This window comes from Aythya fuligula, chromosome 3 (genome assembly GCF_009819795.1).
Source record: "Aythya fuligula isolate bAytFul2 chromosome 3, bAytFul2.pri, whole genome shotgun sequence".
Classification (NCBI taxonomy): Eukaryota; Metazoa; Chordata; class Aves; order Anseriformes; family Anatidae; genus Aythya; species Aythya fuligula.
The window spans coordinates 29,276,422-29,288,865 of record NC_045561.1 but is presented as its reverse complement, the minus strand read 5'-3'; the positions used below and the strand labels follow the sequence as shown (position 1 = coordinate 29,288,865).

General features: G+C 38.0%; 1 protein-coding gene across 1 annotated transcript in view; it reads right to left on the bottom strand.

Annotated features, from left to right (window-relative positions):
* The window catches only part of CNST (consortin, connexin sorting protein), a 54,757-nt gene that overhangs the window by 8,413 nt on the left and 33,900 nt on the right, over positions 1-12,444 (bottom strand). Inside the window, exons 8-10 of the mRNA XM_032184798.1 lie at positions 12,250-12,271; positions 11,979-12,075; positions 6,678-7,555 (exon numbers count right to left, since the gene is read on the bottom strand). Coding sequence (XP_032040689.1) covers positions 6,678-7,555; positions 11,979-12,075; positions 12,250-12,271 — 997 coding nt within the window. The remainder of the gene's footprint in view (positions 1-6,677; positions 7,556-11,978; positions 12,076-12,249; positions 12,272-12,444) is intronic.

Sequence of the window (12,444 nt, the reverse complement as noted above, 5' to 3'; positions counted from 1 at the left end):
ACCTGAAAAAGTCTTATCCATTTCTTCATAAATTTGAGTAGCCCCTTCTAAAACCTGCCTTGTTGATCAGCAATAACCTTTGTTAAACTGAAAGGTAATCTGTCTAAATTTGTGCTACAGATGAGAAAATATCACATTTGCAACTTGATTTTGCAGCTCACTTGAGACATGACCCCCAATAGCTATAATTTTCACAAAAACAAAGTGAAAAAACAGACTACTTTCCAGACAACATAGCTGCAGACAACTGCCTGCCAACCACCCCATGATCTAACTAAATTGGAAGATCATGCATAAAAGCTCATTTATATTGCAATTATAAGAGCTGTAGAAAACCAGAAAACAAGTGACATTGTAACTTATGGTCCTAAACTTGCTCATACTACAAGCTTATGTAATGCATCGATGCTTGCTATAATCAGAGATGGTGTGCTGCACACAGACAATGGAGAGCACAATCCAATAGGCACGGCACCAACTGTGTCATTTGGCATTTGCAACATTTCAACCAGTAAATGTGGCAATTAAATTTGCATGTCTCTGCTCTGGCAGTATTTTATACCCCTCAATTGTTGCCCTCAGCAACAAACAGGGCTGGCCATTGTGGATTTATGTCTACAGCATAACAAAATTTTCCCCAAAACACAGCTGAGAGGATAAGATTGACATACTCTCCTTTTGATATTCACTTTCCCTTTTGATTATCTACTTAAGAGCTTGAATGGTTTATTTAATGAAACAAGGCAAGGAAGTACGTATGAAGTAGTGAAAGTGTGGAGGTGGTGGGAAGAAATTGTTTAAGTCGGTATGTGGAGGCACAAACCAAGTGGCAACAACAGCCTGCAAGCTCCTCATCACATCAGACAAGCGCACTGGGGTTAAGTGTCTACCAGTGATGTTAAATTAGCCTTGCAGAGCTGCCACGAAAATTTATCAGGCCAGCCAGAAAATAAATACTTATCCTTCCATGTTGTGACAAGGGAGGGGGATTGTGTAGGTGCGTATTAATTTGACTCATTTATTTGGGAGGGCGAGATGACATTATGTCCTTTAAAAGAGTGGATTATTTTAAGCTTCTACGTACGGCATCGCTTTTGTAAAGAGGATCAATGGATCGTCCTGAGCCACCCACGCAGCAGGCGAGCTGTTGCTGGCTACGCCTGCTCGAACAGCTGGGACTGCGCGTGTGGGGAACATCACCTGGGGCAGGCTGGGCCCTGTCAGCCTGGCCTAGCAGCAGCACGTGGCAGGCCTTCCCGGGAGTGAGATGTTGGCTCCTGCCATCTGAATGGCTGTGGCACAAGCTCCGTCTCCTCCAAGCCTAAAAGCTGAGGGCTGTGCCTGACGGGATTACCTGGAAATGTGTTTCAGCGATTACAGTTATGTAAAAGGCTTGTGCAGGGAAGTCTTGCTGCAACGAGGTTTGAGGTTCACTTACTTTTGCTGTTGGCATACACGACCGTTGCAGGATTACTTCTAAATGCAAGAGACCTAACTGATGCAGCACAAGTTTCTCCACTCTAAACACCTTCTTTTGCTTAAAAGGGGTGAGCAAGGTCTTTTGATTTTGCAATATAATCAGCATGGCTAACGTCATTCTCCTGGCCCAGCAAATACCAATAGATTAGATTTTTAAGGCTCTCTGACCAGAATATCTTCTTTGCATGACGTGCACCCATACCTGGAACATTTCATCTGCCTGTCACCAGATTGGAATCAAGGGTTTCCTTTTGCTCTGCAAAGCACCTACAGAACTATGCCTCCTACCCAGGGTACAGTTTATTATTAAAATGCAAACGCAAATACAAACATATGGAATTCTGCATAAAGCAACTTTTATACCTTTTTTCCTACCATGTTCTCAACTGCAGCTAAAAACTACCTAACAAACATCAAAACATTTTATTTTACTTATTTTCAGTCATTAATACATGTACATGTATGTCATTACTGAACTTAAGATTTTCATGTAAGTATAGTGTCCCTCTCACTACTGACAAAGTCTCATTCAATTTAACCAACTGTAAACACAATATTTTTTTCTGCACCTTTCTTTTAGAAAGATTTCAAAGCAATATACAAGCGGATTACATTAGATCCATCTCCCATTAACTAAATAGCCATGGAAAGTGGTAGGACAGGGACTTAACAGCCATGCAAGACTAGAAGTATTCCAGCCCAGTGTTTGAGGAATTTAACAAGGCAGAAAACATTATTTAAATTGGAGTCTAACTAGGGAACTGTGGTTAATACAGCTAACCACAAGTCAAGCCTTTGCTTGACTTGAACCACAAGAGGAAAATGTAGGCCTGCAGCAGGCGGCACAGCCAACAGCACTGTTACATAAAAAGCTACATAAAGGACACTATTGAAACACAGGACCTTTTCTTAATTCTAAGCTAAATAATTAATAAAAGATGCTGTTGGACTTTGTGTACCTGAACTCACTCTGCTCTGCTGGCCTTTTGTAACAACCACCCAGAAACTGCAAATGGCATGCAGGTGTATGGTGGCCCATGGACCAGCAGTCAGCAAGGAAAGCAGCAGTGACTACTGATTTACTCAAACTGCCAAATATTTGAGCTCTTCTCTTTTTACCAGTAGTAACAGAAAGTGATCCTGCTTCACACAGAAAAGTTTTAAACTTTTTTTTTTTTTTTTTTTGGAGGGGGTAAGGTTTAATATACAGGCTGCAAAAGAAGCAAGTAGATAAATAAATAAATCTCTAATTAAACTCTCTGCCTCTTCTCCTTGTTTAAAACAGCATGTGCTGGTAAACTATTCAAAAAGCTTCTTACATTATGCTTATTTTCTCCAACTATGATACACATACTTTTATAAATATGACACACAAAACTATAAAAGTAAGGCCCTGCACTTTGAACTCTTGACAGAAAGTCAGATTACCCTTGCCTCTTGCAATCAGTCACAGCATGCAGAAGTAAATAAACCCCCAAAACTGGAGGCATGGAAGCAAAGTTCACTCTGTGAAGTATTTTGGTCTAAATGCAGAGAACTACTCAAGGAGGAGTTTTGTTTGTATATTCTTCTGTGGGATTTATTCCTGATTCAGTGACTTGGCAGAAGCCTCCAATTTATTTCTAGCAATACCAGGCTCTTAAAGCAGTCACACATAGCTGTACAACAAACTGACAAAAGGCAAAACAGCCCTGGCCTAAACTATAAGAAGCAGGCCAAACTCTGCTAATAAAATACATTATGTGCAGGAATATAATGATACATTAGATATATGAATAATCGGACTTTGAAAAGTAGCTAACTAATCAGATTCAGCATTCATACCACAATTAAGCTCTAACCATTTTTCTGTTAATGTGCTTACCACGCAAGCATTGGGGCTCCATTAAACAGAACCAAATACCTCCTGCTCCTCAGACACCACATAAGCATTTCATGCAGAAATGTAATTCTCACAGACTCAAAACCACAGGACCCAAGCTGTACAAGAGGACAGGGGATCTCAGCAAGGCACTGTCTCCACACTTCTTTTCTGGAGACTTCATTTCTGCAATCAAATCAGCTGCTAGTCAGTACATACCCAGTAGTTTTTTAAAGTCTTGGTGTACAAAAAATGCCATCTAGAAGCTACTACTTTATGCTGTGGTAAGGAGTCTCACTACTTTTCATTGCAGAAAGAAATTTCAAATGGTAATTTGCCGTTGAGAAAAACATCAAGATTTTATTCGTTTCCCTAATCATCTTGCAGAAAAAGCTGTATTTCATAAGGCATAATGCACCTTACTTTACTGAAGTTACAATCTGACTGCTGGTACGTCATTTCATTCACACAGAAATGACAGCAACGAGATCCAAGAAGAGGTTATACACTTGTGAATTCTGTTGCTCCCAGCTGCTGACTGTGCCCCAAAGCTCTTTGCTAGCTGTATGAATGTAGTTTCTACACAATGACAGTGATTTTCCATCATTTGCACATTGCTGTGTATGGTTTGTACTAGTGAAGAAATACACAGTGTAACTCCAATATGTAAAATGCTATTTCAGTTTTTGTAGTTATTTAATGGCAGAGTCAGAATATAGGAGATTTTCGGTCTTTAATTAATTATTGTAAATGGTAGCTAAAAAGCAAATGACATAAAATATCCAAATTAGAGAACTATATGAGGTGACTGCTCAATATGGGGCCAAAAATCCCTTCCTACCTGTAAATACATACACAACACTTACTGTGCCACATTTGCAATAAATTAGTATTACACCTGCACTGCTCTATCATATGATTTTTGTGCCTAGGTTATTTCAAAACAGTCGTTACTTCTACCCTCTTCTAACTTGTTATGATTTTGTAAATACTTGCTCCAGGAAAAGTTTTTATCACATCCAAGTTAATTTTCTAATTGTCACTGTGGTACGTTTCATGTAAGGATTTGTTGCTGTTACACATGTGGCTACCAATGGATTTTCTAGGTATTTCTTTCATAACTCTTGTATGAAAACACTGTAACCTACTAGATGGCCACAGCCTGAACAACAGAAATTCAAAGGTGGAAAAGGAAGACAACAAAGAAATGTTAAAGCTGGATGCAAAATCAGTCTGCTTGTTGTCAGTGGAATCTTACTTTGGCACTAAAACAAAACCACTTAAAGTAAATGCTGACAGTTTCTCAGAGGTCCCAAACCCTCTGGTGCCTTTCAGAGAAGCTGTAGGTGCTCACCACTTCTGAAATGCAACCCCTAAGGTAATGACAGGTGATAAGATTAACTAGAATAACAAAATATAAATGTATAATCAAACAACACAGGCTGCTGTGCCTGTATTGTAACTCACCCTGCTGCACCTAGAGATTTCAGGTATTGTAAAACACCTCAGAGGCTGTGTATTGTGGATTTTAATCAGTGTTGAAATGAACCCTTCTTTGCTTTTTCCTGATTTATCCCCCCTGCCTCACACACAAATCCAGCCTCTTGCTAAGAAAGACTGGAGAAGACTCCACCAGTGCTAGCCACCATTATGCCTTATATGGCAGGGAAAATGCTGTGCAAAGGCTCAAGGTACTTTTTACCTCTCCAGAGACTCCTCTCTGCTATCAGAGTACTGGCAGTCCTAGCAGCAGGGCAGCGAACTAGAAATGACACTAGATTCTCAGTAAAGCATCAGTGTCATCAATTGCTGGGCCAATCAATACAAGCATAACTTTTCTAACAGTATTGATATGCTGCTTCCTATCCAATCCTCTAAAAGGCAAATGGCACAACACACCACTTTAAAAATAGCTGCTGCAGGGTTAATTTCGGATTTTTCTACATGAAACAGAACAGTTCTCTTCTGTGGCTTAAAATGTTGAACTTCCATCGGGCTCAAAAGAAATCTCATCCCGAGGGATGGTATTTAAACTGCTCTTTTGTTATACATCCACATGGGCTTAGCACAGACTGTCAATAAAATAATCTTATTTGAAGCCAGTGAATATAAGCCAATGGATTTAGTGCAAGAGTTTGATAACACATAATGAACATGTATTGTGGGTTCCCACATGTCACATGTTGTGAAGAGCTCATTTACAGCTACTGCTGGATCCAAAAAAGCTGAAGTAAACGCAGCTTTGTGTATGCACAGCCCTCAGTCACAGGATGTGGTACGCTTCCTGACATCCCACAGAAAGAAAAGGTGTTTTAGGGGTGATCAGGATGCCTGGTGCTGGAAGGGAGACAAAGCTGTTTAGGTCTCTGTTTCCAGCATGGAGATTTTACCAAAGATATAACAACATCAGCATGGACCTCTAGTATTTAGTTTCCTGCTTGGCTGCAGTCCCTGAGCGATCGTGGGTTCTTGGTCTCCATGCATTAGCTTCTGATCTATAGAGAAGTACTGTTACTGTATTGCTAAGGGATGCTGTATTGTTAAATGCATTAAAAATAGAGACAAACTGACACGATACCATCTTACAAGTCCACCCCTTCCAGCATCTGAAATCACATCATTTCACAATATTCTCATATTTACATTTAAAGGAAAAGCTTTTAAGGTCCCACAGATGCAAATGCACCAAAACCAGTAGACAAATGTAGCAAACAAGTAATCATACACTTTGTGAATCAGTCCTGAAGCAATAAAACTTCTGTATTTCAGAAGAACATTTTAGCTTAGGTAGCACTCATCCTTGTTGGGACCTATCAGAAGTGCAAAAGAAAGGGGGATTGAGGCTTAGAAGGTTTTTCTTACTTTTGGTTCAGTGACAAAACTTCCTATGTGTGGCAAAATTAGAAGCCCATACAAGTATATACAGAGTTTACTATGTATGAAGCTCTTCTCACATATAAGAAAGGAGTAGAAAAGCAAATCAAATTTCATTCTGTGAATAGAAACCAACCATATGATACATCATTGGCATTATGTAGATCTTTTCAATAAAATCATAATTTAACAGGAATTGTCAGCTTATGTAAAAAAGACAAACGAGTTCACACTAATATGTAAAAATCAATATAGTTTTTAGAAGCACAAAGCAACACTTTGCAAGAAGGACACAAAGAGATAAAAGGGAACTTTTGTCTGAATTAAAACAAGTAAATAAATGTAGGTTTCTTTTCAGAGTAAAAAAAAAATGACAAGTATTTAACACACTTTGAAGTTCGCAATGACTAAAATATTTTAACTAAGGTAACATGGAAGGTTTTATAGGATTCACAGTATTTACCTCTGCAATCTCTATCCTTCTTGCAAGTTCATCAAGAGAAGAAAAGCTGTCATCTAGTGATAAAGCTTCCAGTGAGTTGTAAGATGCTCGTTCAGGTGAAATATCTGGAACAGTGTCAAAATCCTCTTGGTTTGCTAAGCTTGCAAATGATTCTTCAGTGTCTATTATGTTACCATTTAAAAGTCTGAGAAGAAAATCTTCTTGTTCTTCATTTTTTACCTTCTCCTCCTGTCCTGCTGCTCTCTGCATTTCCTTGCATACTCGTGAAAGGGCAGTACTCTCATGCTCAGACACTTTATGACTTCCAGAGCACACGTTCGATGCAGTTCTGTCCTGGGGAAATTTTTCATCATCATGATCGGGCTGTTTCTGCTGCTGGTTTAAATCACTATTTCCGAGCTGGCCACTAGCAATTTCTGAAGAACTAGCAACATGTTTTGATCTGAGAAGATTTTTATCAGCTTGTACATCTTTATCAGTAGAAACCAAATCAGTAGGCATATAATCAGCATCTGTTAAAACCACAGCATCTACCATTGGCCCAGGAGAGATTTTCACTCCAGGCTCCCCAGCTGTCTCTTTTATTTTTTCTGCATCCTTAGAGAGCTGCCTTTCTCTCAGCTGCAAACTGTTATCTTTACCGGCATCCCCTGATGATAAACAGCCCGAAGAAGGCCTGCCCACTGTCCCTGTGGACTGGGTGTGTGGCTCCGATGTTGATTCAGCACTGCAGTGCTGCTCCTCCATGTGGTCCTTTCCTGCTGCTACCGAAAGGCTTGCTGTCTCGCTCTGTCTCTCAGTTTTGTTTTCACCTGGAGGACGAATGCTCAGCTGTTTATCTTCTTTCTTTGGTCCGACGCCAGGACAAGTTTCAGTACCTAAGCGCAACAGGAAAACAGTTCCAGTGTTTTTAAATGATTTAAAGCACCAGCAGAGGAGAGAGAGAATATATTATCATTTGATAACATTGGAAGCTAATGCTTTAAAACGTGCTCCCGTATCGGGAGGTACTTAATGCTCCAGGCAGAATGAAAGCTTTGTTAGTCTCAAGTAGTCTGAAAAGCTGACTCCTGATTTAACACAGTGTTTACACACATTCTTGCAGGCTAAGCACATGATACTGTGCTCTCCTGAAGAGAAACAGACTTACTCCCATGCTTCAAGCAAAATATGTATTCAAGTGTCTTTCTGAATAGCTACATTCCTTCTAAAGCGTATTTTATATGACTGCACATTATGGAGGCCTGAAGTACAGATACATGCACTTAACTATTAAAAAAATGTATTTTGATGCTGGTGTATCTATTGCACAAGATCGCTGTATTTGCTTTAAAAGAACTGAAATTATACTGATTTAATACATTTTAAATTAAATTCTTTTAAGTGGGTAACTAGCTCCTTTAGTTAACAGTAAATTAAAAATCTAATTATGATATTTTACATAGCAGACTGCATAATGATTTACTTTTTGGAATTGAAAGTTAGTTTACATACTAAGAATGCAACTGGATTCGTTTTATTTCTGTATTCATATTTACAATACAATTAGAGACGGATTTTTCTGATCTGAAATTTCAGAGAGAACTCAGAGGAATTCTGCATAGGTTGTGAATTCACCTACTACTGACATGATCTGATAATGAAAGAGTAGACGGTTACCCTAAATTGCCAATAAAATTACGAGACATTAAACATTATGAGAAGCTCAAAGCCAGATCTTGCCCTTAAGGCTTATGAAGAGAGAAAAGGAGTATTCAGCATTAGAATACCAAAGCAAGCTAACTATAACAGAAACTCTCTTTTTGCTCCATAACTTTAATAAAAACTAAGTTAAGACAATGCTACAGTAGGACTACTGTTACAGTAATAGTAGTAACTCCAAACAACAAACTCATACCTCCAGAAAATGCTTGTTTGCATTTTTTGGGTCACAGCCAAAAGCAGAAAATCTCATGAATATATTAACAAAGAGATCAAACACTGCCCTGATTAACTGTACACATCCTGACAAGATGGACTGAAGATATTACCATATCTCTATGATAATCTTATCCTCCCTCACCTGTTAAAACACTTTAAATCTGAGCGATTTCCTCTACTTGTTACACGAAACAGGGTCACATTCTTGTGCCTTTTAGGAAATAGTCACATTATTTCAGTTTATGGCACAATTTTATTAAATTCTAAACTATTTTCATAGTGAAGTACAAGGCAGCATAGAAAAGATAGGCTTGAGAATTGAAGAAGAATATCCAACCATCTCAAAATGCAGACAAAAAGAACAACATTAATGGTTGAGAGGGTATGGGGAACCTAACTTATGAATGAAGAAATGGGTACGAGACTGGGACTTCTTGAAAACTAGATACAGATGAGTAGATAGCCCAAGGGATTTGTAACTTGATATTGAGCCCTTCACATATAGGTCATGAGTTCAAACACAGCTTGGATTACTGGGGCAAGATTTTGTTACCATCTGTCAGTTTCCCCCAGTGGATACATCCACATTACAGCAGGCATCTTTGTTGGTAGCCCCACCTGCAATATCAAAGATTAAATGGGAACGGAAATTAAATCAAATTCTTTACCAAGAGAGATGGCCCTTGAGCTCAGGCTTCTATTGCTAAGAAAGTAATAAACGATGCCAGCACTGTTATCTGTCTGCAGAGGTACAGGAACTGAGAGGTAACAATCACCATTACACTGCACATCACATTTTCAGCAGCTTTCAGTACGTTCTGTACACCTACTTCAAAACACCTGATTTAGACAACTCATGCCCGCTACATACTCAAGGCAAGTTGAGACAAACACTTGAGGACTTACATTACAGAAGATGCTTTTTCCTGCCAAGTTAAATGAAGATGTACCCACCAAGGTGGCAGCAATTTTTATCTGTCGGAGATGTAACAGTGTCTACAGAGAATCTTCTAGCAGCAAAGCACTTAGAGCAATTTAAGATTTTTCCCCCCTAAACAGTTACTATTAAATTGCCACCAGCTTTGTTCATCGCAGAAACCTGTAGTCACTTCATTCTGTTACCCCAAAGCAGTCTAGCAGGGAGTGCTGAGAACGCGATGGCATTCTTCCAGTGGGCAATTCACACTTGCCCAGTCTTTGTCCCTGTCCATTTAAAAAAGAAATCCTTATACCCTGTTTTCTTTTAAGCCATAAAGAAGTTTCTTGACACCTTGAAAATAGGGTTTTATGTACACACTGCAAAATTATGCAAAGTGTTTTATTAAATTCATCATTTCACTAGAGAATATTTCATAAAACACACGAACATGATTATCTTTAATTAACACCACGGTTTTCAGTTAGAAACCAAATAAATTAATGGATATAGTATGCATCAATTCTCATCCTTTAATGCACGCACATAGCTTTAATTTTTCTTTCGGTAGAATCAAAGATAAAATCTGCCAGGGAGGAAAGTGTAACAGAACACGAATTCACATGAAGGACAGTCTTCAAACTACTTGTGCATTTCCTTTTACTGTCATACTGTAAGTCACACCTTTACTACCAGCAGCTGAGTTCAGTAGTTCTCCCTTTCATATTTGCAGATACATTTCTATGTAGGACGTTGGGAGAAAAAAAGAAAAAAAAAAAAAAAGATTCTTTCTGATGTAGGAAAAAAACTGACAAAAGCAGAATATAAGCATTGTAAGCTCACAGTGAGAAGGCCCATGAATTTGGGCTCATGCTGAACAGGTTAGGTCAGGAGTCATAGCTTCCTCAAGAACATACTAATTTGTGAAAATCATCTCTTGTAAATCTTAAGCATTTAATCTTGAGGTAGGCTTGAAATACCCCTATCTTTGTACTGACAAAGTATTCAGCACTGATGGAAAATTCTCAGCAGGACAGCTTTATAATGGAATACAGTTTTATTAATTTACAAACACTTCACGGAAACCCAAAGGTTTTGATGACATTTTGACAAGAGTTACATTAAGAGAAAGACACGAAAAAATCCATTTGCACCATTAATTACTTTCACATTAATTTTAATATTTCTAGATGTTGTATCTTAACATTTACAAAAAATGCTACTTAATTCAGAAGTTTCAAAAGGTCAGAATTTCTGCTCTCCAGAAAGCTTTTGCTCCCACTTGGAATAAAAATGATGTAATTATATGTATCTTCCTTTTTTTTTTTTTTTTTTTCTTTTTTTTTTTTTTTTAAAACCATCTGAAACCAAAAGGACATTCAGTTCTTTTGATCTGCTTTCTGAGCTGTCAAGCATGTTTGCTCCACGTTTTCAATGTTTTGTTTTTAGATAGGTTGCTGCGACAGCAAAGGATCAGTATAGGGGTCATGGTAAAGAAAGGATGAAGATGAGGAGAGTCCACACACCTAGAAAATTATCATTTTGCTATTCTGTATTTTCATTAACTCCAAGTTCTGAACATCCGGGCTGATAGGCACTTGTTGGATAGCTTAGGTTGAAGGGGACTTCTGGAGGTCACCTAGGCCAACCCTCATCTCGTGAGAAATTCTGTCTGTTTTTGAGGAAAGGTCCTCAAGTTCAGGCCATTTTTGGCAACTGGACTGCAGCATAAAGAGAACATTTTTGCTCAAAGAGAGAAAGATAAAGCACAGCCTAGTAGATAAAGCACAGCCTAGTAGCCTAATGATGCTGTTTCCCTCTCTATCTCCATTTTAACAATTCATTAAATTGCAAATGTTTCATAAGACCCCAATGATTCTAACATATTTCTCAAATAAAGCAGCTGCTCCCCAAGGAAGGAGGATGAAAATGACATAAAAGTGCATCCAAAAAAAATTAACAGAACTATAGTTTTCTCTTTAAGAAAATCAAAAGGCTCCTCAATTTTCTGTGCTGTTATAAAAATATATAGCCCCAAATCAGTGTAGCACATATAATTAAAATAGTTAATAATATTTTTAAGTATACTGACTGGCCACTATTTGGATAATTATCTATCATCAGATTGTACACCATATAGTTTTACATGTCTAGTTTTACACAATTCTGTACCTTATGGAGGCTGCTGTAAACACATGCTCACATTCTCATCTAAAAGTAACTCTTTTGATGGGGGCTAGAATTACTAATTACAATTCTGAGTATCAATGACTAATTAAAATTGCATAACATGTCCATTGCAGAATTATTTTTGAAAAAAATAATAAAATGCAAAAATGGATTAATCTGTGGGAATCCAACTGCAGCTTCAAGTGAAAGAGAGTCATAATTTTTATAGGAATACATCATTATGGGATAGTATTTCAAACAAATAAATGTACACATACATACATATACACACATACCTGATTTAAAAGCAGTAGCTTCTCTTTTCTTTGAATCCTCTGATCCCTTTAACTGGAGCAAGCAATCGCTTTCCCATGTAATTTCTGCAGCTACTGGCTGTAAAATATGATAGCATTTCCTGTCATTTTTGAACTGGAATACTGTGACTTTTTGAGACATTCAAGCTTCAAGTGGCTCTGTACTAAACTGGAAAAACTATGTCTAATAATATTAGTAGTATATTTATTAGCAGTCTTTGGCAAAGCAAAATTCACATAAATGGCTCCTTACCTTGTTTTTGGGTGCCTGTGGCCTGCAGCAGTAAAGAAAAAAAAGAATAAATTAAACAGCAACAACATTCTTCATAAAAAATGTCACTGAAATCCTATTAGCCTTTTCTCTGCTCTAATATTAGCACAGAACTTTTCTAACATTGAAACAGCATCAGCATGCAAAGACTATTTCAAACACAGATCCGTACCATAT